The sequence below is a fragment of the Hippocampus bargibanti genome, linkage group LG02 (assembly GCF_051943395.1).
Source record: "Hippocampus bargibanti isolate YZ-2025 linkage group LG02, ASM5194339v1, whole genome shotgun sequence".
Lineage (NCBI taxonomy): Eukaryota > Metazoa > Chordata > Actinopteri > Syngnathiformes > Syngnathidae > Hippocampus > Hippocampus bargibanti.
This window is the reverse complement of record NC_142735.1, coordinates 32,332,091-32,352,559: the sequence shown is the minus strand read 5'-3', so window position 1 is coordinate 32,352,559 and position 20,469 is coordinate 32,332,091. Positions and strand designations below refer to the sequence as shown.

The following is a 20,469-nucleotide window of genomic DNA, read 5'->3' as shown; positions in this document are numbered from 1 at the left end:
AAGGCTCAGCATCCTTCTCCCGATATAGTCACTCTCTCTCCTCTGGACATGTCCAAACCATCTCAGTCTTGCCTCTCTGACTTTCTCTCCAAAGCCTCTAATATGAGTTGTCCCTCTAATGTTCTCATTCCTGATCCTATCCAACCTGGTCACACCCAAAGAAAACCTCAACATCTTCAGCTCTGCAGCCTCCAGCTCTGCTTCCTGTCTTTTCTTCAGTGGCACTATCTCCAGTCCAAACATCATGGCTGGTCTCACCACTGTTTTATACACTTTTCCTTTCATCCTAGCTGAAACCCTTCTATCACACATCACACCTGACATTTTTCTCCAGCCGCTCCAGCCTGCCTGGACACGCTTCTTCACCTATTTTCCAAACTCTCCATTGCTCTGGACAGGTGACCCCAAGTACTTAAAATCCTCCACCTTCTTTATCTCTTTTCCCTGTAGCATCACTCTTGCACTTGGATCCCTGTCATTCACACACATATATTCCGTCTTGCTGCGACTGATCTTCATTCCTCTCCTTTCCAGGGCATATCTCCACATCTCTAGTTTCTCCGCCACCTGTTTCCTGTTCTCGCTACCGATCACAATGTCATCTGCAAACATCATGGTCCAAGGAGATTCTTGTCTAACATCGTCTGTCAACTTGTCCATCACCATGGCAAACAAGAAGGGGCTCAGAGCTGACCCCTGGTGGAGTCCCACCTCCACCTTGAATTCCTCAGTCATACCAACAGCACACCTCACAACTGTCTTACAGTCATGATACATGTCTTGCACCGCCCTGACATACTTTTCCGTCACTCCAGACTTCCTCATGCAATGCCACAGCTCTTCTCTAGGCACCCTGTCAAACGCTTTCTCCAGATCGACAAAGACACAATGCAATTCCTTCTGACCTTCTCTGTACTTCTCTATCAGCATTCTTAAAGCAAATGCTGCACTGCTGTACTCTTTTTTGACATGAAGCCATACTGCTGCTCACAAATGTTCACTTCTGCTCTTAGTCTAGCTTCAACTACTCTTTCCCAGAGTTTCATTGTATGGCTCATCAACTTTATTCCTCTGTCGTTAGTACAACTCTGCACATCTCCTTTGTTCCTAAAAATGGGCACGAGTACACTTCGTCTCCATTCTTCAGGCATCTGTTCACCATCTAAGATCTTGTTGAATAACCCAGTCAGGAACACCACTGCCACCTCTCCAAGACACTTCCATACCGAGATTGGTAAATCATCAGGCCCGAGTGCCTTTCCCCCCTTCATCCTCTTCAGCGCCCTCCTCACTTCATCCTTGCTAATGCTTGCTACGCCCTGGTCCACAACAGTCACATCTTCTACTCTTTGTTTCTTCTCATTTTCCTCATTCATCAATTCTTCAAAGTACTCTTTCCATCTTGCCATCACACGACTGGCACCTGTTAATACATTGCCATGTCTATCCTTAATCACCCGAACCTGCTGCAAGTCCTTACCATCTTTGTCTCTCTGTCTCGCCAGCCTGTAAAGATCAGTCTCAACTTCCTTGCTGTTCAGCCAAGCATACAAGTCATCATAGGCCTCTTGTTTGGCCTTTGCCACCTTTACTTTAACCGTGCGCTGCATCTCCTTGTACTGCTGTCTACTCTCGTCCGTCCTCTCAGTGTCCCACTTCTTCTTTGCTAACCTCTTTCTCTGTATACACTCCTGCAGCGTCTCGTACGACCACCAAGTCTCCTTATCTACCTTTCTTCCACTCGATACACCAAGTACTTTCCGACCTGCGTCTCTGATTATGTTCGCTGTAGTTTGCCAGTCATCTGGAAGTGCAACACTCTTCCTTTTTCAACTTCCACCATTTTGTCCTCACTTCAGCCTTTGGTTTCTTCATCTTCCTCACTACCAGCGTCATCCTACACACCACCAACCTATGCTGTCTGGCTACACTCTCACCAGCCACTACTTTGCAGAGGCACTATACATTTCTATTGAGGTTACTGTTTCGAGAGTTAATGATGACGGAGGAAAAAGCTGTTGAAATGTCTGCTGGATTTGGTGCACATGGATCAGTAGCGCCTGGCCTGCCTGGGGGGAGTCTCTGGAAAAGATGGTGCACAGGGTGCGGAGGGTCCAGTAGGATTTTCCGTAGGAAGTACTTCTGTAGGAAATACTCGAAAGTGCCTATGATTTTTTTTCCGCCATCCTAACTGTCCGTTGAAGTCGGATTTTGTCCATTTTTTTGTCTATTGTATTATTATTATTATTGTTATTACAGTAGCTATAACACACTGCTTGGCCGTCGCTGAAATTGCATTGCTTGTCCAATCTGCTGCAGTAAATTATACCATCACTAAAAACAAATTCTTAAATATGTGACTGTAAAGTGGACCTTTTAAAAGCGCTTAAAAATGAAATGTATTATTATTATAATTATGCCGTGTATTTTTAAAATGCCACTGTAGACAATTATTCATGATTACAGACAATCCTTATTGGTCTTTTTCAACAAGCGTGAAGCATAAAAGATGTATTTTTACTTCAATCCTTTTTTTACTTCAATCCATTTTTTCTCCCACACAGGCACGTGTCCGGCGCTGACCTCTTTGTGTGCGCCAGCTACATCTACAATCACTACTGTGACTGCAAAGACCAGGACTACTTCCTTTCAGGGGACAAGATCAACGACATCGTTTGTTTGTCCTCGGAGAACCTGTCTCGCCCCGTCCCTGTGCTGGCGTGTCAAGATCGCGTTCTCAGGGTGTTGCAGGTAGATCCTGCTCGTTCTGCTTTTTCCATATCACTAAAGTCAATTTCTTTAATACTTAAATTTATCAGGGATCTGAGCTGGCTTATGAGGTGGAGGTGCCCGGACCTCCATCTGTGATTGAACGCTACAACAAAGAAGAAGGTAAATTAATCCCCATTTAATCTGTTTTTTTTTCTTTTACAATTATACTTATATGTTATTCAACTTTATTTTACTGACAACCGGTGCAGGGTGTCCCCTGCCTCCTGACCAATATTGTGACATTGTCACACACTCGCACAGCAATCGTCTGCGTGACAACACTCAATACAGTAGTTATACAGTGGCGATACCGTCGGCAACATCTCCAGTAGTACTGTACTCGTTTTTTTCCTTCACGTGTGTCGGGCGACCTCGTCTGGCCGTTAACAGGGAGAGCAGGGTAAGTACAGTGAGACCTCAACTTACGAACCCCTTATATTGTGAACTTTTCAGTTTACGAATGTAAAATTTATGAAAATTAAAACTTATAATAAGCACTATTTTCATAATACACACCCACCACGGCTGGTCCATCAAGCACACGACCTTCCGATATGGCGGAGTGATCTTCGGCGGAAGCACACGACCGAACAGTGCTCCAGCCGGCGCTACTTTCCACACCCCCTCTCATTGAATGCACACGTCGATCGCCTACTTGAAGCTTTTTGCTGATAATTTTACTATGATGGGACAAAAAAAACCTGCCACAGGCTCGTGTTCAGCCCAAGAAGACACAAAATAAAATCAACGTTGCTGAGAAGAACGAGATAATTGAAAAACACGAACAAGGTGTGCGTTTGTGTGATTTAGTAGCCCAGTACGGCTATGCTAAGTCAACCATTGCTATCATTCTCTGGAACAGAAAAGCTGTTAGATTCTAATTCTTGTATCTCTTCCTGGTTCTGGTTCGACGAAGCTTTCCGATGAAATACCAGCGGGGACCATAAATGGTGAACAGAAAAAACACTTTATTCTCGTAAACAATAGAAGAACATGCCTCGTCGGAGCGGGAAGCCAAGATCGCTAAGCCCGCCCCTTTTACCTAGTTTTATCACACAACAGCGATGAGATTGTCCTATCAGCAACGGGAAAGGGGGTTGGGAGAACATTAGACTGGGAATGAATACTTGTTGCATCTTACTGATGCAACAAGTTATCTAATAAGCTACATACATCCATATAGACTAAACTAAACATGAAATAACAGGATGTTTACGGATGTGTATAACAACACTCTATCATTCCCCCCTGTTGCACATTTAAACATCTGTACATACATTTCCAAAACGGTTTTCATGTATGAACGTCATAAATAACGGCACAGGGAACCATTCTATACCATGGAGAAGGCGAAAAACCTCTGTCATAACTTTACTGCTGTGATATACAACCTCTCCATTTTCGAGAGTCTTAAAGGTAAATCCAATTAAATCAAAATATTGATGAGGAAAATTCCTTCTCGGCCCTATGTTTTGGCGGGAGCAACCACACTCTGGCCATGGTTTACAATTCCAAGCTACAACACAGGGTCCCCTTCATGCATTTGCTGATACAAAACCTTTGCGTAATTCACCTGAGAATTAGTTATCATAGAATTTAACATTGCTCGTAAGCATGGAATGATGCAACCAATGACTAAAAAAATAAGTACAATCATGATCGCGATAGGCACAAACAGTCTAAGCAAAGTTGTATACCAAGGGCCCCCGAAAAGCATGGCAAAGCTCCACGGGTGATCAGGCCGTCGATCTTTGGCCATAGCATCTCTGAGATCCCTGATAACAGACAAAGCATTAGTCATGTTTATGGAATTCGCTTCTTCGGGTATGTACGTACAACAAGTGTCACCCACCATAGCACAGACGCCCCCTTGTGGGGCTGTCAAAAGGTCCAAAACCATTCTATTTTGCAGCACCATTTGTCTAATTGCTGCAATTTCGGTGTTTTGCATTTCATCCACTTTCAAGCTGGCATTTACAAACACTTGAAATCTGTAATCAATTGTTTCAATTTGTAGCATGTTTTTAGCCACTCCAATTTGTGGAAAAAGAGCTAACATTACCTTACTACCCGTGCTATGGTGTTTGAATTGTTCTGGAACATCAGTTCCCCAGATTGAATCATGGGGCTTAAACGACACTCTTCTTTTCACATGATGGAGCGCTGGACGACTGGTAACAATGAAAGTATTGTCAGTTACAGTAACAGGTGCACACAAACCGTAGGTTCGCGGAGGAATAAAAGAATATACTTTCCAAGATATATACTTTTGAAGATACGGGTAAAACGGTGACATTAGTGTTTAACGGTAGCACATATAAATATCTATCCTCTTCTATAAAACCTAAGTTTTGACCCATACCGTACATTGCAACGCATACTGGTAATCGCAACCCGCTCTCGGTCATAACCTGATTTTCAGTTTCCAAAATGGTATCTAAACCTGGACCAATCTCTCCTCTCGAAGCATTGCAAAGAACCGGAAAATGTTGATCAGGTTTATGCGAAGATATCAACATGTATGCAGCTCGAGCCATCTTATCTCCAAATACCTTTGAATGCACACGTAGTGTCACCGAATGAGGCATATAAGAGCATACAAAACAATTACTTTTCCTATTTTGTTTAGCAATTAGTGTAGCATAACGATACCACGTGTTTGATAACAACGGATTCCAGTCGTGCTTTTCTCCTGCAAACGGTTGATATAATGCGTCAATGACACCTGAATTTTGGGCCTTTTTGTCATGTGTTTCCATATAGGCTGTCAGTTTGATGTGTGGTTTACGCTGGAGAGGCGATGTTACGACTGGTGATGTCACAGGTGACATCATGCATATAGTTATGGGAAAACCAAAGTGATGTTCACGAAAATCAGGACAGAGTCTCAAGTCCATGCATCCTGCAACCTTGTGGGTTACGATAACGAGTTGGATATCTGTCATTGTTCCGGTTTCAGTTCCTAACCAGTTCCCTCGAGCTATCTTGACGACAGTTCGTTTTGCTTCTTGGGCACAGCTACCTCGAACCCATTTTGTTTTGGGCTCAGAATGGACAACGGAATCCCAACCAGTGGTCCAAGCCTTCCCTAATTTGATACGAGCGTACCAAGAATCATGAGGATAATCACTTCCATTTTGTCGTGCTTCGTTCACGAGGACGCTAAGGGGAAATGAGACTATTCCTTCATCTTGTAGTGGCAAGCAAGCTACAGGATGTGCCATGTTTGGACACTTATCTGACTTCATAGGATGTAATAGTGGAATTTCGCAGGCTGATGGAATGGGGGGCTTTACGTGTGTCATCTGGATTGCCCCACGAATCCGTACAGCAAGATGATGTGGACCAAACCCATGGCTAATGAGTCGTTTGGCTCCGTCTCTCTTCCACCTTGATGGCAGTTGGCGTTGTGATCAGCACGGTGAATGGCCCCTCCCACTTTGGGGCTGACCTTGATCAGCACCTCGTCTCCGGGGCGCAGCAGCCTCTGTTCCTCAGAATCAGAATCAGAATCAGAATCAGAATCATCTTTATTGCCAAGTATGTAGGACACACAAGGAATTTGTTTCCTGTGGAGGGAACAAAGAGGACTGCAGCAGTACACATGCTGTGGACCTCTTTTTGTTGTAAACATTTCACACAACGATTTTGCCAACGAAGCGCTTGGATCTGAGTCATTCTTTTGCCAGGGCACACCTTCCCATAATGGGAGGATGAAAGGTCTGCCATGCAAAATCTCAAAAGGCGTTAAGCCATTATTAGTGGGCGTTATTTTCATTTCTGATTTAACCAAACAGACATTCAGGCCATGGTTTACCTGTTGTCGTTTTTCTGAGTCGATATTTTTATCGTACCATTCGTTCTTTCTACTAATCTTGCACTCTGTGGATGATATGCACAGTGGTTCTTTAATATAATTCCTAAATGTTCTGAAATTTTGGTTATTATATCATAAAAAATGTGGCCCATTATCACTCCAAATTATTCTTGGTATACCATGTTCTGGAATAATATGTTTGAATAATGCTTTTAGCAATGGATAATGCATCGGATTTCTTTGAAGGCACAATTTCCACCCATTTGGTGATTGAATCAATTAGCACCAAACAGTATTTATAAGAACTACTTGTGCTTAGTTCAATGAAATCCATGTGGACCACTTCAAAGGGGTCTGACCCCTGTGAAAATCTTCCTCTTTTTGGTCGCATATTACCTTTTGGATTATGTTTACAGCATATCAAAGAACTCCGACAAAAGTTTTTTTTCATATGAGTTGAAACCTCTGCTTAAATGGAATACTTTTCCTGCTATAAACACCATCCCTCCTGTTAATACATGTGACCTACTATGGCTCAACCGAGCCACCATTGGAAACATGTTTCTCGGTAAACATGGTTTATTGTCTATTTTATACAGCCCATCGACTAGCTTAGCACCATCGGCCAGCCACAGATCTTTTTCGGATTTTGTGGTTAACGCTTGCATATCCTTCAAAACTTGTGTGGGCACTAATTCACGTGTCTCTTTATTTACTAGATTGAAAACAGTCTAAGCAGCCTTTTTGGCAGCTGCATCTGCTCTTGTTTTACCTGAGCTAATCCTGTCTTTAGCCCTTGTGTGCGCTGCACATTTGCATACAGCCACACTTTTTGGAAGGAGAATAGCTTTCAACAATCCTCTCAATAAATCTGCATGTTCAACAGTCTTTCCTTCTGCCCATTTACATGCTTTACTCAATGCAACAATTTCTGCTGCTTGCGTTAAATACGTTTTTGGTAATGAACCATCAGCAATAATTTCAACGTGGATGCTGTCAGGTAAAGGTGTGTCTTCCAAATCAGGTTGTAGAAATGTCATCATCTTTTTTTCCTAGAAGTTCAACTTCTTTTTTGGCAAACTAACATAGTCATGAAGTTATATTACCTGTACTTTCTAGATTTTGGAACAAAGTGATTGATACAGTCTCGTTTTCGTCTTCAGTTAGTGAATCAAGTAAGATGTCGTCAATGTAAAAATTATTTGAGAAGTCACCGAATTTTTTTTAAATCAACAATACATGAAGACATTTCTTGTGAATTTTTTTTGTATAACGACTGAGTCCCCCTAGTAGGGGACGTGTGTTGCAGTCTGCTCTTATCCTGAAAACACATGTGGTCTTCTATAAGCAGCAAGTGGAGTGAGATGGTGAGTGGGGGGCAGAGAGGGCAGCCGTTAGAGGAAGTGGTGGGTGGACCCCGCGCGTAGATCCCCACCCTGACCTCTGACTCCCAAGCTCAAATTCCCCAGCCCCCAGCTCGCCCCTCCTCCTGCAGCGGTTAATTCTGTCTGTCTGTCTTAGCAATGGCGATTTTAAGACCATGAGCTCCTTTGTCCTTTTAAGGCAGGAGGTACTTTATCAGCGGCCATCTGTGAAGACATAGCTTTTTCATTCTTTCCAGTCTGCTTAATATACGAAATCCTCATCAGCATATTCAGGAATACAGTTGGGGTGTGAGAAAACATATCCAAAGCGTCCTTTCAATGTTTTCACATCTACCCCACTTTTTTTATATATTGAATTTCATACCCCGGTGAATTGGAGCTTTTATTAAAACATTTTTTTGCACACATTTTTCAGTTCACCAGAGAACACTTAAGAAATCCCCCGTGTTAACTCTCTCAGAAAGGTACACATCCAGTGTTAATTCAAACACAAAGAACAAAGACACCCGTTGTGTTAGTCTCCAACCGCGAGACGCACTCACATACACACACACAATGAATGCACACGCACGCACACGCACTCACATGCACACGCACACACACTCACTAACTAACGGCCCAAATGACTCCCTCGCCCCACTCTTCTCTGTTCAAGATCTTTGTGAGACAGAAACTTTTGTGGTTCACCATGTTAGCATAGATCAACCAAATTGAATGTATTAATTTCACAGAGAATCCACGATCAATTTTCAGCTGCATTTTAACACGTAGCGTCTGGATCAAAACTAAAAAATCTTTCAATTTTCCAATTTTACCACCAGCCCTCGCGCTCAGTGAATTCCAGGAGTCCACCTCTCGTGAATATTATTATTAGAATTCTACCAGTCTTACTCTACTTCCGCCGGCGGCGTGGTAAACCAGACATATCCTCGATCTGTGCAAGCATCGAATAGTCGCGTGCATTATTCCTTCAATGCACATTGGGCCCGACCTTTTGGGGACCCGCCGTGGTCCAATCATCAGAAACAGAACCATAATATGATGATAAAACCCTCAAAAAGTCGTGTTACCAGCCCCAGGATACGTGGATTAACATGAATTGGATATCCTCTGGCCATAAAAGGATCCCACAATGCATTCAAACAATGGCTGCTTGCTAGCGCGTCACTCACCGGGAACTCCGTCGAACACAGCCGTGTAGTCAGTCAGTCTGAAAGACGAGGAGCTCCACCGCGCCGACTTATCTTTCGGCTCCCGTTCCCCAGTCAAAAAGCAGGCATCGCCGAAAGGGGACGACCCCCCCCCCCCCTTCCGTCTGTTGCGGAGAATACACAAGCAAACGCCGCCAGGAGCCGAAATCTCCCGTCTCTTGTCAAATGAAGCACGCGGGTGGCACTCCCCAATCGCTCCGGGACCGACTGTTTGGCACGGGTTTTCAGCACCAATTTATGTTGGATTCTAATTCCTGTTTCTCATCTGGTTCGGAGTTCAATGAAGTTCTGTGATTAAATACCAGCGGGGACGATAGATGGTGACCAGAAAAACTACTTTATTCTCGTAAGACAAAAGGAGCACATCTCTCGTCGGAGCGGGGAGCCAAGAAGCACACAAAAGAGCAAGAAGAACAAGAAGCCAAAGCCGCCCGCTCAGACTAGTTTTAAAAGTACACAGCAGCGATCTGTCATCCAATCAGCTACGGACAAGTATTGGAAGTCACACAGCAGCGATCTGTTGTCCAATTAGCTACGGACAAGTATGTTGGGATAACATCAGCCTGAAAGTTAATATTGTTACATTCTGCTTTCACAACTATTCAACTAATGAGCTTCATAAATCCATGTAGACTAAACTAAACATGCAATAACATAATATGTACTGATCTAAACATGAAATAACATAAAATGTACTAAGCCAAACATGGAATAACAATGTTTATGAATGTGCATAAACACACTATCACCTCCCATGAGGGGGCTCTCTGCAGCCTGAAACAATGGCTGCTTTCCTGCCGCCATGAGGTCTGTCCTCTGACGGGGACGTGCAACAGTCTCATCGTCAGAGCTCATTTTTGAAGACATTGCAGCAACCATAGCTCTCTCGTCTTTTTTAACTTGTTTCACTTCAAGCTCATTCTCTCTAATTCGTGCCTGTTCAAGCCACGTTTCACATGCCAAAATCACATCACGAATCGTCCGTAAAGTTCTGCCAACCGCAGATGCCTCCTGGAGCTTCAAATGAAACATAATATCTTTCAATGGCTGCACTTGCAAAGCACCAGAAAATTCACCATGCTGCATCCATTTTTCACAATAAACCTCACATCCCGGAAACTTCTTCGTCATGAATTAATATCCCAGTTAATTGGGGTTTTCTTAGAAAAGATTGCACCCATTGTCTCAATTCACCACCGTTCACCAACAATTTGCTCCTGTTGCCTTTTGTCCCAGCAAAGCACACACCCGCTGTGTCAACTCTAACAAAAGAAGACTCCCGCTGTGTCACCGTGTCCAACCAAGCGACGCACTCACATACACACACAGTGAACGCACATGCACTCACACACTCACAAATGGCCCCACACCCGACCCCCTTTTTTCAAGAACTTTCTCTCACAAAGAAACATTTCCAGCTCACACTCAGCAAAAATCAGCCAAAATGAATGCATTAATATCACAGAAAATCCACGATCAATTGCAGCTGCATTTAAACAAAAAAAAGAACACATAATCCCCTGGGTCAAAATTAATAAATTTTTCATTTTTAATTTTTTTTTCCAGTCCTCGCACAGAAATAAATTCCAAGAGTTCACCCCTTGTGAAGAATCGTTCCTGGAAGATTCTGGTCTTATTTTTCGTTAGCTGGCGTGCGGCAGCAAACTGAGCCGTAATGGCGTCAACCAGTCACACGCAAAAACTTTTCACGCATAGGCTCAGATCAGAATGATCCACCTTGTCCAATTGTAATCTGATTACAAGCATGAGATGCGCAGATTAACCGTGAATAGAATTACTTTTTGGCCAGAAAGAATCCTACAATACATTCAAACAAAATGGCTGCGTGCTGGCGTCACCCACCTGGAAAACTTGTCAAACACGTCCGTGTGGTCAGGACAGCAGGAAGGAGAAAGCTCACCACGCCAAAGGGCAGAATCCTTTGGCTCTCGTGGTCAGTCAAAAGCAGGCACCGCCAAAGGAAGGAATCCATCGTCTCTCGTGGACAATCCACAAGCAGGCGCCGCCAAAGGAAGGAATCCTTTGTCTCTCGTGAACAATCACACACAGGCAGGCACCCCCCGCTCGCTCCGGTCCTGAGACCCTTGGCACGGGCTTCTCGGCACCAATTTGTTAGATTCTAATTCTTGTATCTCTTCCTGGTCCTAGTTCGACGAAGCTTTCCGATGAAATACCAGCGGGGACCATAACTGGTCAACAGAAAAACCACTTTATTCTCGTAAACAATAGAAGAACATGCCTAGTCGGAGCGGGAAGCCAAGAGTGCTAAGCCCGCCCCTTTTACCTAGTTTTATCACACAGCAGCGATGAGATTGTCCTATCAGCAACGGGAAAGGGGGTTGGGAGAACATTAGATTGGAAATGAATACTCTTTGTATCTTACTGATGCAACAAGTTATCGAATAAGCTACATACATCCATATAGACTAAACTGAACATGAAATAACATAGGATGTTTACGGATGTGTATAAAAACACTGCGTCTGTTGCAAAAGGTGTTTCTGTGCTCTCAAAGCGACGGTCTCGGGCAATCGAAGAAGTTGAAAAACTTCTGTTAATTTGGATTAACGAAAAGCAGCTATCCGGCGACAGCGTGAGCTATTTTATGCAAGAAAGCACGGCTAATTCACGCCGATATCGCCATGGGCCAACCTGGAAGTTCGGCGCTTATTGAGGATTTTAAAGCCAGTAACAGAACATCTGAGGAGGAGATGGCTGCAGCATTAAGTGAGCTCATAAAGGCAATGTTGGCAAAGTGGAATGATGTGCAGGCTTTTACCGAACAGTTCCATTCAGAAAAGACTGGCTATGACAATCATCAACATTGGATTGGATTGGATATGCATTTATTAGTCTCACAGTGGAGAAATTTACATTTCACAGCAGCAAAGTGATGAAAGGAATGAAAGTAGAAAAACAAAACACATGATGAACAATAATGTGATGCCTCAGCTTTGTAAGACCTTACAAGTCAGAAAGCAACAGGTGTCAATTAAGAGGTTTTTAATCAGCAAATTGATGAGGAGTCTCCAAAGAAAAAAGAAGAGAAGCCACACCAGAGGTTAAGTTACCAACAGGCCTTATGGAAGGTGACTCTCCTTCCATAAGCCATCAAACAGCAATTCCCTTTGACCTCGGACCTCCAACGCCATTCCATCAAGCCATCAGTGACCATCACAAATGTAAATAAAGTGACTTTATGATACAATGCAGTGTATTTCTTTCATTACAATACAATTGCACATTTATTATACATAGAATAAGGTATGTTGTGTGTAGTTTTAAGGCTTATTTAGTTGAAAAGTATATTTTATGGAAACCCGGGAACGGATTATTCCCATTTTAATGGTTTCCTATGGGATTTTTTATTCGTCCCACAATGGGGAAATTTGTAGTACACAGCAGCAATTTGAAAGGGGACGGGGTATACCAGTTATAAACGAACTGTACAGTAAACAGTTATAGAGTAATAAAAATTGATAATATGAAATATAAAATGATAAAAATGACACTAAAAGTTATAACATTTATTCAATAGAATATGTTACTTAAAAACAACAGATTGACTATCCTGTCGTGTAAATCTCGTGTCGGCCATTTTGAATGGATTTCGACTTACGACCGTTTGACTTACGACCATTTTGTCGGAATGGAACCTGGTCGTAACTTGGATGTTACCTGTATTAACTAGAGTGCAAATAAGACATTAAGACGACCGTTGCAGAAAGTTTTATTCACCAGATGTCACTGAAAACCTTCAGTGCAAATATTCTATGCAAAAAAAAAATAAAACGATTAATTTATTATTGTTAATTATATTAATTATTGTCACATTAATTATTGCTAATTATTTATAATTATATTATTGTGAATTTGTGTGACGATCGCTCGAGTGCTAGGAGGCAGACCTCGAGCGACGGAATCTTGGTGATAGGGAAGGACCCGAAATACACGGCGTGACAGGCTTGGATGGATCAAGAGTCTTTACTGGAAAATGCATCAAATAATAACAAACAGGGAAGAGTGGAGGAAGATAACTGAATGACAGCAGACCTGGCAACACGGAAGTGGAAACGGCAATGACCAAAAATACTCCGACGGAGACGGTAGTGAGCGAGAGACAGATATAGTCAGAAGGCACCATCAGTGAATGACAATCAGCTGTGGGAACCCAGGTGAATGATGATTGGAGGGGCCGTCTCCCAAGATTGGCGGAGGAGGTGACAGGAGGGGCGGGGCGCGCCCCGGATGGCAACGAGATGTGACAGTGCCCCCCCCCTCAAGGGACGCCTCTCGGCGGCCCACCAGGCTTGGATGGGTGAGCCGCATGGAACGCCCGGGTGAGGGATGGGTCGAGGATCCAGGAACGTGGGACCCATTGACGTTCCTCAGGTCCATAGCCCTCCCAGTCGACCAGGTACTGCACTCCTCTGCCCCTGCGCCTGGAGTCCAGTATCTCCCGCACGGTGTAGACTGGTCCGTCGTCCAATATCCGGGGGGGAGGTGGGGGGGCGGGCGTGGGGGCTAAGGGGCTGGTCTCCACTGGCTTGAGGAGGGAAACATGAAACACGGGGTGGATCCGCATGGTGGGTGGTAGCCGGAGCCTCACCGAGACCGGGCTGAGGATGGCCTCGATGGGGAAGGGACCCGTGAAGCGTGGGCCCAGCTTGGCCGAGGACCCTGCCAGCCGAAGGTCCTTCGTGGATAGCCAGACCTCCTGCCCGACCTGGTAGCTGGGTGCTTGCCGCCGATGGCGGTCTGCCACCCGCCGGTTCCGGGATGTGGTGCGTGACAGGGCGTCCCTGGTCTCCTTCCAGACTCTGTGGGCCCGTCTGAGGTGATGATCGATAGACGGGACCTCCACCTGGCCTTCCTGTGTGGGAAACAAGGGCGGCTGATAGCCACAGGCGGACATGAATGGGGACCGACCTGTGGCTGCGGAGACCAGGGAGTTGTGGGCGTACTCCACCCAGGGTAGGTGCAGGGCCCACGACGCCGGGTTGTGGAGGCACACGCACCGGAGGGCCGCCTCCAGGTCCTGGTTCTTCCTCTCCGTCTGTCCGTTGGTCTGGGGGTGGTAACCAGACGACAGGCTCGCCGATGCCCCTAGGGACCGACAGAAACGCTTCCATACCTTGGACACGAACTGCGGTCCCCGGTCCGACACGATGTTCGTCGGAATCCCGTGGAGATGGACGACATGGTTAACCAGGAGTTGAGCCGTCTCGGTGGCGGACGGCAACCTGGTTAACGGGACGAAGTGGGCCGACTTGGAGAATCGGTCCACTACGGTGAGGACGACCGTTTTGCCACGGGAGGGGGGAAGGCCTGTCACGAAGTCGACGGAGATGTGGGACCAGGGTCTGGACGGAACCGGTAGGGGCTGGAGGAGTCCGGCCGGGGGCTGGTGGGAGGCCTTTCCACGGGCGCAGGTCGGGCAGGCCTTCACGAAGAGGGTGATGTCCCTCCTAAACCCCGGCCACCAGAACCGTTGGGCGATGAGTTGGATCGTCCTGTTGACCCCCGGGTGGCAGGCTATCTTAGATGTGTGCCCCCAGATAAGCACCTCAGTGCGTAGAGGGGGGGGACGAACAGGCGATCCTTGGGACAGCCCCTGGGGATGGTGGTAGTTCCCTGGGCTTGCTGGACTTTTCTCTCAACCTCCCACCTCAGGGCGCCCAGGATGCGCTGGGCCGGCAGGATGTTGGCGGTGGTCTCCTCCCTTACTGCCGGCTCATGGATACGGGATAGGGCGTCGGGCTTGGTGTTCTGTGACCCTGGGCAGTAGGTGAGAGAAAAGTCAAAACGGGTGAGGAAGAGTGACCATCGGGCCTGCCGTGAGTTAAGTCTCTTGGCCGACCGGATGGCCGCCAGGTTTTTGTGATCCGTGTAGACGGTGAAGGGGTGTTTAGCTCCCTCAAGCCAGTGTCTCCATTCCTGCAGGGCCAGGACGACCGCCAGCAGTTCCCGATTGCCGACGTCATAATTGGCTTCGGCGGGGCTGAGCCGGCGGGAGAAGAAGGCGCATGGGCGCAGCTTCTGGTCGGTGGGAGAGCGCTGGGAAAGGACGGCCCCTACTCCGGACTCGGATGCGTCAACCTCGACCGTGAACGGGAGCTCCGGGTCGGGATGACGCAGAACAGGGGGGTTGGTGAAGGCAAGACGGAGGCGGTTGAAAGCCCCCTCAGCATCGGGAGTCCACCTGAAAGGGAGCTTGGTGGACGTGAGGTTAGTGAGGGGGAGTGCCTTCTGACTATACCCGCGAATGAAGCGGCGGTAGAAGTTGGCAAACCCCAAAAACCGCTGAAGCTGCTTGCGCGTCTTTGGGATCGGCCATTCCACCACCGCTTTGGTTTTGGCGGGGTCGGCCCTGAGCTGCCCCTGCTCCACAACAAACCCCAGGAACGACAGAGAGCGGACATGGAAGTCACACTTCTCTGCCTTCACATAGAGCCGGTTTTGCAGGAGCCGCGCCAGGACCCGTCGGACGTGTTGCCGGTGTTCTTCTGCAGAGCGAGAAAAAATAAGAATGTCATCAAGGTAAACAAAAACAAAAACATTGAGGAAGTCCCTGAGCACATCATTTATCAAATTCTGGAATACGGCAGGCGCGTTCGTGAGCCCGAACGGCATCACCAGGTATTCAAAGTGCCCTAAAGGTGTCTTGAAGGCTGTTTTCCATTCATCCCCCTCACGGATACGGACCAAATGGTAGGCGCTACGAAGGTCTAATTTTGAAAAAATGGTGGCGGACTGAAGGGGCGCGAAGGCCGAATCCATGAGGGGGAGAGGGTATTTGTTGCGGATGGTGATGTCGTTCAGGCCCCGGTAGTCAACGCATGGGCGCAGGGATCCGTCCTTTTTGTCGATAAAGAAAAACCCTGCGCCCAGCGGGGAACGCGACGGGCGAATGAGTCCCGCCGCTAGAGAGGAGTCTATGTAAGTGCTCAGGGCTTCCCGTTCCGGTTGTGAAATGTGGTAAGGTCTGGAGTCCGGTAATGGAGCCCCTGGCTGCAAGTCAATAGCACAGTCATACGGTCGGTGGGGCGGCAGGGATTGGGCGTTGTCTTTGCTGAACACCTCCCGCAGGTCGTGGTAGCAATGTGGCACGCCTTTGAGGCAGATGGCCTCGGGCGGGCCACCGCGGGAGGGGTTACGCCCTGCCGTAGCCGACCGCAGGCAGTTAGCGTAGCAGTAGGGGCTCCAGCCCTGAATGGTGGGGCCCTCCCAAGAAATGGATGGGTCATGGGCCTTGAGCCAGGGGAGACCCAAGACCAATGGCGCGTTCCGGGAGGGCATAACAAGAAATTGGCGGTGCTCCACATGGTTGTCTGCCACTCGGAGCTTAAGTGGGGCCGTGAGGTGGGTGACCCGGGCTAATAATCGGCCATCCAGGTCGACGATCTCCTTAGGGGGAAGGAGATCTATAAGTTGGCAGCCCAGCAGGTCGGCCAGGTGGGGGTCGATGATGCACCCGTAGGCCCCCGAGTCCACTAGTGCCCGCACTCTTTGGGAGCTGGAGGGGCCAAATAGCTCACTCTCCAGCTCCAACCGTGTGACTCGTGTAGTGGACTTAGCCCCCAACGGATTCCGTTTCGGCGGGGACTTACATTGGCCGTGGGTCCTAGGCTGGGGGCCTCGGGTGCGACGAGCCCTCGGGTTGGCGCGGTCGTCTCCCCCCCCTATCACCATAGGTTCAAGGAGTCCCTCCTGGGGCTGCGCGCGGTCGCTGCCGGGTGTGGTCGACCGAGGTCGGCTTCGGGGTACCTCGGGCCGTCGGTCGCTCAGCTCCTTTCGCCGCTCTCGAAGACGATGATCCAAGCCGATGACAATCCCGACGAGGTCGTCGAAGGTGGTGCCGGCGTCGCGGGTAGCCAACTCATCCTTTAGGTCGGAATTCAAGCCGCGACGAAACACCCCCCTCAACGCTCGGTCGCCGTAGCCGCTGCCAGCGGCCTGGATCCGGAAAGCGACGGAGTATTCTGCGGCCGAACGGGCCCCTTGGACGCAGTCGAGGATTCTCCCTTCCGCCTCGACCTCCGTCACTGGATGGTGAAACACCCGGCGTATCTCGGCTACGAAGTCCGGATACGAGGCGCACAGCTCCGGTCGGGACTCTCGTACCGCCAGCACCCATGATTCGGCTTCACCCGCGAGCAGGCTGGTGATGAAGGCTACCTTAGCCTCATCGCTAACGTAGGCGTCAGGATGTTGTTCAAACACGAGCGCACACTGCATGAGGAATTGAGCGCAGCGCTCGGTTTCGCCTGCGTAGCGTGAGGGTTGGGGTAGCGGGGGAGTGCGCCTGCCCACGGGCGGGGGGGAAGGAACAGAGAGGGTGGCGATGCATGTTTCCATCTCCTTGAGGCGTTGAGCCAGCGAGGTAGTGGCGTAGCGCATTTCCTCAATCGCCTGGGCCAGCTGGCTCGAACGCTCCGCCTCTTGCACAAGGGCGGTAAAATACCTGTCATCGCCGGCGGGGTCCATGGGTGGTCGGAGTATTGTGTGACGATCGCTCGAGTGCTAGGAGGCAGACCTCGAGCGGCGGAATCTTGGTGATAGGGAAGGACCCGAAATACACGGCGTGACAGGCTTGGATGGATCAAGAGTCTTTACTGGAACATGCATCAAATAATAACAAACAGGGAAGAGTGGAGGAAGATAACTGAATGACAGCAGACCTGGCAACACGGAAGTGGAAACGGCAATGACCAAAAATACTCCGACGGAGACGGTAGTGAGCGAGAGACAGATATAGTCAGAAGGCACCATCAGTGAATGACAATCAGCTGTGGGAACCCAGGTGAATGATGATTGGAGGGGCCGTCTCCCAAGATTGGCGGAGGAGGTGACAGGAGGGGCGGGGCGCGCCCCGGATGGCAACGAGATGTGACAATTATATACTCCGTTTGAACCTATTTGATACTCTGTTTTGATTTTATTTAGCTTTTTTAAAAATGAATTTATCTGTTCATATGAACACGCTAGGCATAAATGGGTTTAAGTTTTGCATCAATAGAAATTCTGAGTTTTGTTTAATGTTCAAGTAATATAACAAATGCATTTACATTTCACAGCAGCAAAGTTATGGAAGGAAAAGGAAAAGAAGAAGTACAAAAACAAAATACAGGAGCTGCTGTAAAGGCAGCCACTCTCGCGGCGCCGTTTTGAAGTCAAAACAACAACAGCAACAAAATATTTGTTACACACAAACTTTATATAACATCTGATACTACATTTTATTTCACATTGTTTTTTTTTATGTTTTGCCCGAGTGATTTGTTGCAACGTTGTCCCTCTCTCAGGAGAGCACATCCTGTACGGGACGACGGACGGCAAAGTCGGCCTGATGCACATTAGCCAAGGTTCTGCGGCAACCAAATGGGAGATTGACAACGACAAAAAGAAAGGAGGTACTGTCCTACGCTGTTTATGTAATGTATCTTAGACATAAAATCTAGTACAGGTAACATCCGAGTTATGACCGACATGAGTTACGACCACCCATACTTCCGACCATGACCGGCAGGCTTTTTCATTTTTTCCCTACGCCTGGCACCGCAACGCGCAAGCAACCGGCAATGCGTACTACAATTTTGGCCAGCCAGCATGTCACACACTCGCACAGCAATCTACTGCATGACTACACTCGATACAGTAGTTATGCAGTGCAGATACCGTCTCGGCAACATCTCCTGTAGTACTATACACTGATTTTTTTCCTTCTGCGTCTGCCTGAGTCTGTGTGTGTATGTCGGGTGAACTCTTCTGGCCGTTAGCAGGGAGAGCCATTTTTCAACAGCTGTATTCTTTACATCTATGTGTTTTCTTTAATCCATGATATAGAATCTAAATATAAAATGTAAATCGATAATATGAAATATAAAATGTTAAAAAAACACCGCTAAAAGGTTAGTATAAAATTTAGAAATGAACTGTACAATAAACAGTTTTGTATACATTACAGGTACAGTTATACACAAAAATTGATAATACGAAATATAACATGATAAAAATGACATTAAAAGTGATTAAATTTATAAATGAACTGTAAACAGTTTGGTCTATAATAGTATTCAATGGAAAACATTGCTTAAAAACAATAGTTTGACATCGTATACTATCCAGTCGTGTCAACGTGACGTCGGCCATTTTGAATGGATTTCGACTTACGACCATTTTGTCGGAACGGAACCCGGTCGTAACTTGGATGTTACTTGTATTATTATTATTATTATTATTATTATTATTATTATTAATAATAATAATTATTATTCTGTATTATTATTATCTGATGTGCATCTTAAACTAATAAAGTGACGCGCCATACGGTGCTATTTCCAGGAATTCATTGCCTCGATGCTTACGACATCACGGGCGACGGTGTGAGGGACGTCCTGGTGGGCCGCGATGACGGGACGGTGACCGTTTACAGTTTTGATAGCGACAATGAGCCCTCGCTACGTTTCGAGCTTGTGAGAGAGCCTTTTAATGTAGACTTGACGAGTCAATGTGATTTAACAACTTGTAATTTACGTTCTTTGCCTGGCACCAGGCTTTGTCAGAGAGCGTGACGTCCATCCAGGGAGGGTGTGTGGGAAAAGAGTCCTTTGATGAGATCTTGACTGCTACCTACACAGGTGACATCAATATAAGACGCACCTTTTAAGCCATGTTTCCTTCACGCATTCTGACATATAAAAAAATAATCATAAAGTTGTTATTTGTTCCCCTCACATTTCAAGCCTTTAAACATCCCCGCATAATTGACACATCACCTCAATGCTCACATATATCAGAGTTACATGGTATTAGACTGAAAATAAATGTTACAGTACACCCTACAGATGCACAGTTATCTAATAAACTACATACATTCATATAGACTAAACTAGACATGAAATAACAGGATGTTTACGGATGTGTATAAAAACGTTCTATCATTCCCCCCCTGTTGCACATTTAAACATCAGTTCATCTCCAAAATGGTTTTCATGTATGAACGTCATAAATAACGGCACAGGGAACCATTCTATACCATGGAGAAGGCGAAAAACCTCTGTCATAACTTTACTGCTGTGATATGCAACCTCTCCATTTGCGAGAGTCATAAAGGTAAATCCAATTTAATCAAAATATTGATGAGGAAAATTCCTTCTCGGCCCTCCTTTTGGCGGGAGCAACCACACTCTGGCCATGGTGTACAATTCCAAATTACAACACAGGGTCCCCTTCACGCATTTGTTGGTACAAAATCTTTACG

At 46.6% G+C, this 20,469-nt stretch overlaps 1 protein-coding gene across 9 annotated transcripts in view; it reads left to right on the top strand.

Annotated features, from left to right (window-relative positions):
- bbs7 (Bardet-Biedl syndrome 7) overlaps positions 1 to 20,469 on the top strand; it is a 68,925-nt gene that overhangs the window by 2,667 nt on the left and 45,789 nt on the right. For 7 of the 9 annotated variants that reach the window (XR_016114306.1, XM_088991052.1, XM_088991053.1 and 4 more), the window contains exons 6-10: positions 2,565 to 2,751; positions 2,820 to 2,892; positions 18,512 to 18,619; positions 19,551 to 19,681; positions 19,762 to 19,846. Coding sequence is in view for 8 of the 9 variants with exons in the window: in XM_088991052.1 (XP_088847178.1) it covers positions 2,565 to 2,751; positions 2,820 to 2,892; positions 18,512 to 18,619; positions 19,551 to 19,681; positions 19,762 to 19,846 (584 nt within the window). In the remaining variant the exon portion in view is untranslated. The remainder of the gene's footprint in view (positions 1 to 2,564; positions 2,752 to 2,819; positions 2,893 to 18,511; positions 18,620 to 19,550; positions 19,682 to 19,761; positions 19,847 to 20,469) is intronic. The other 2 variants (XM_088991054.1, XM_088991056.1) reach the window with 2 other exon arrangements.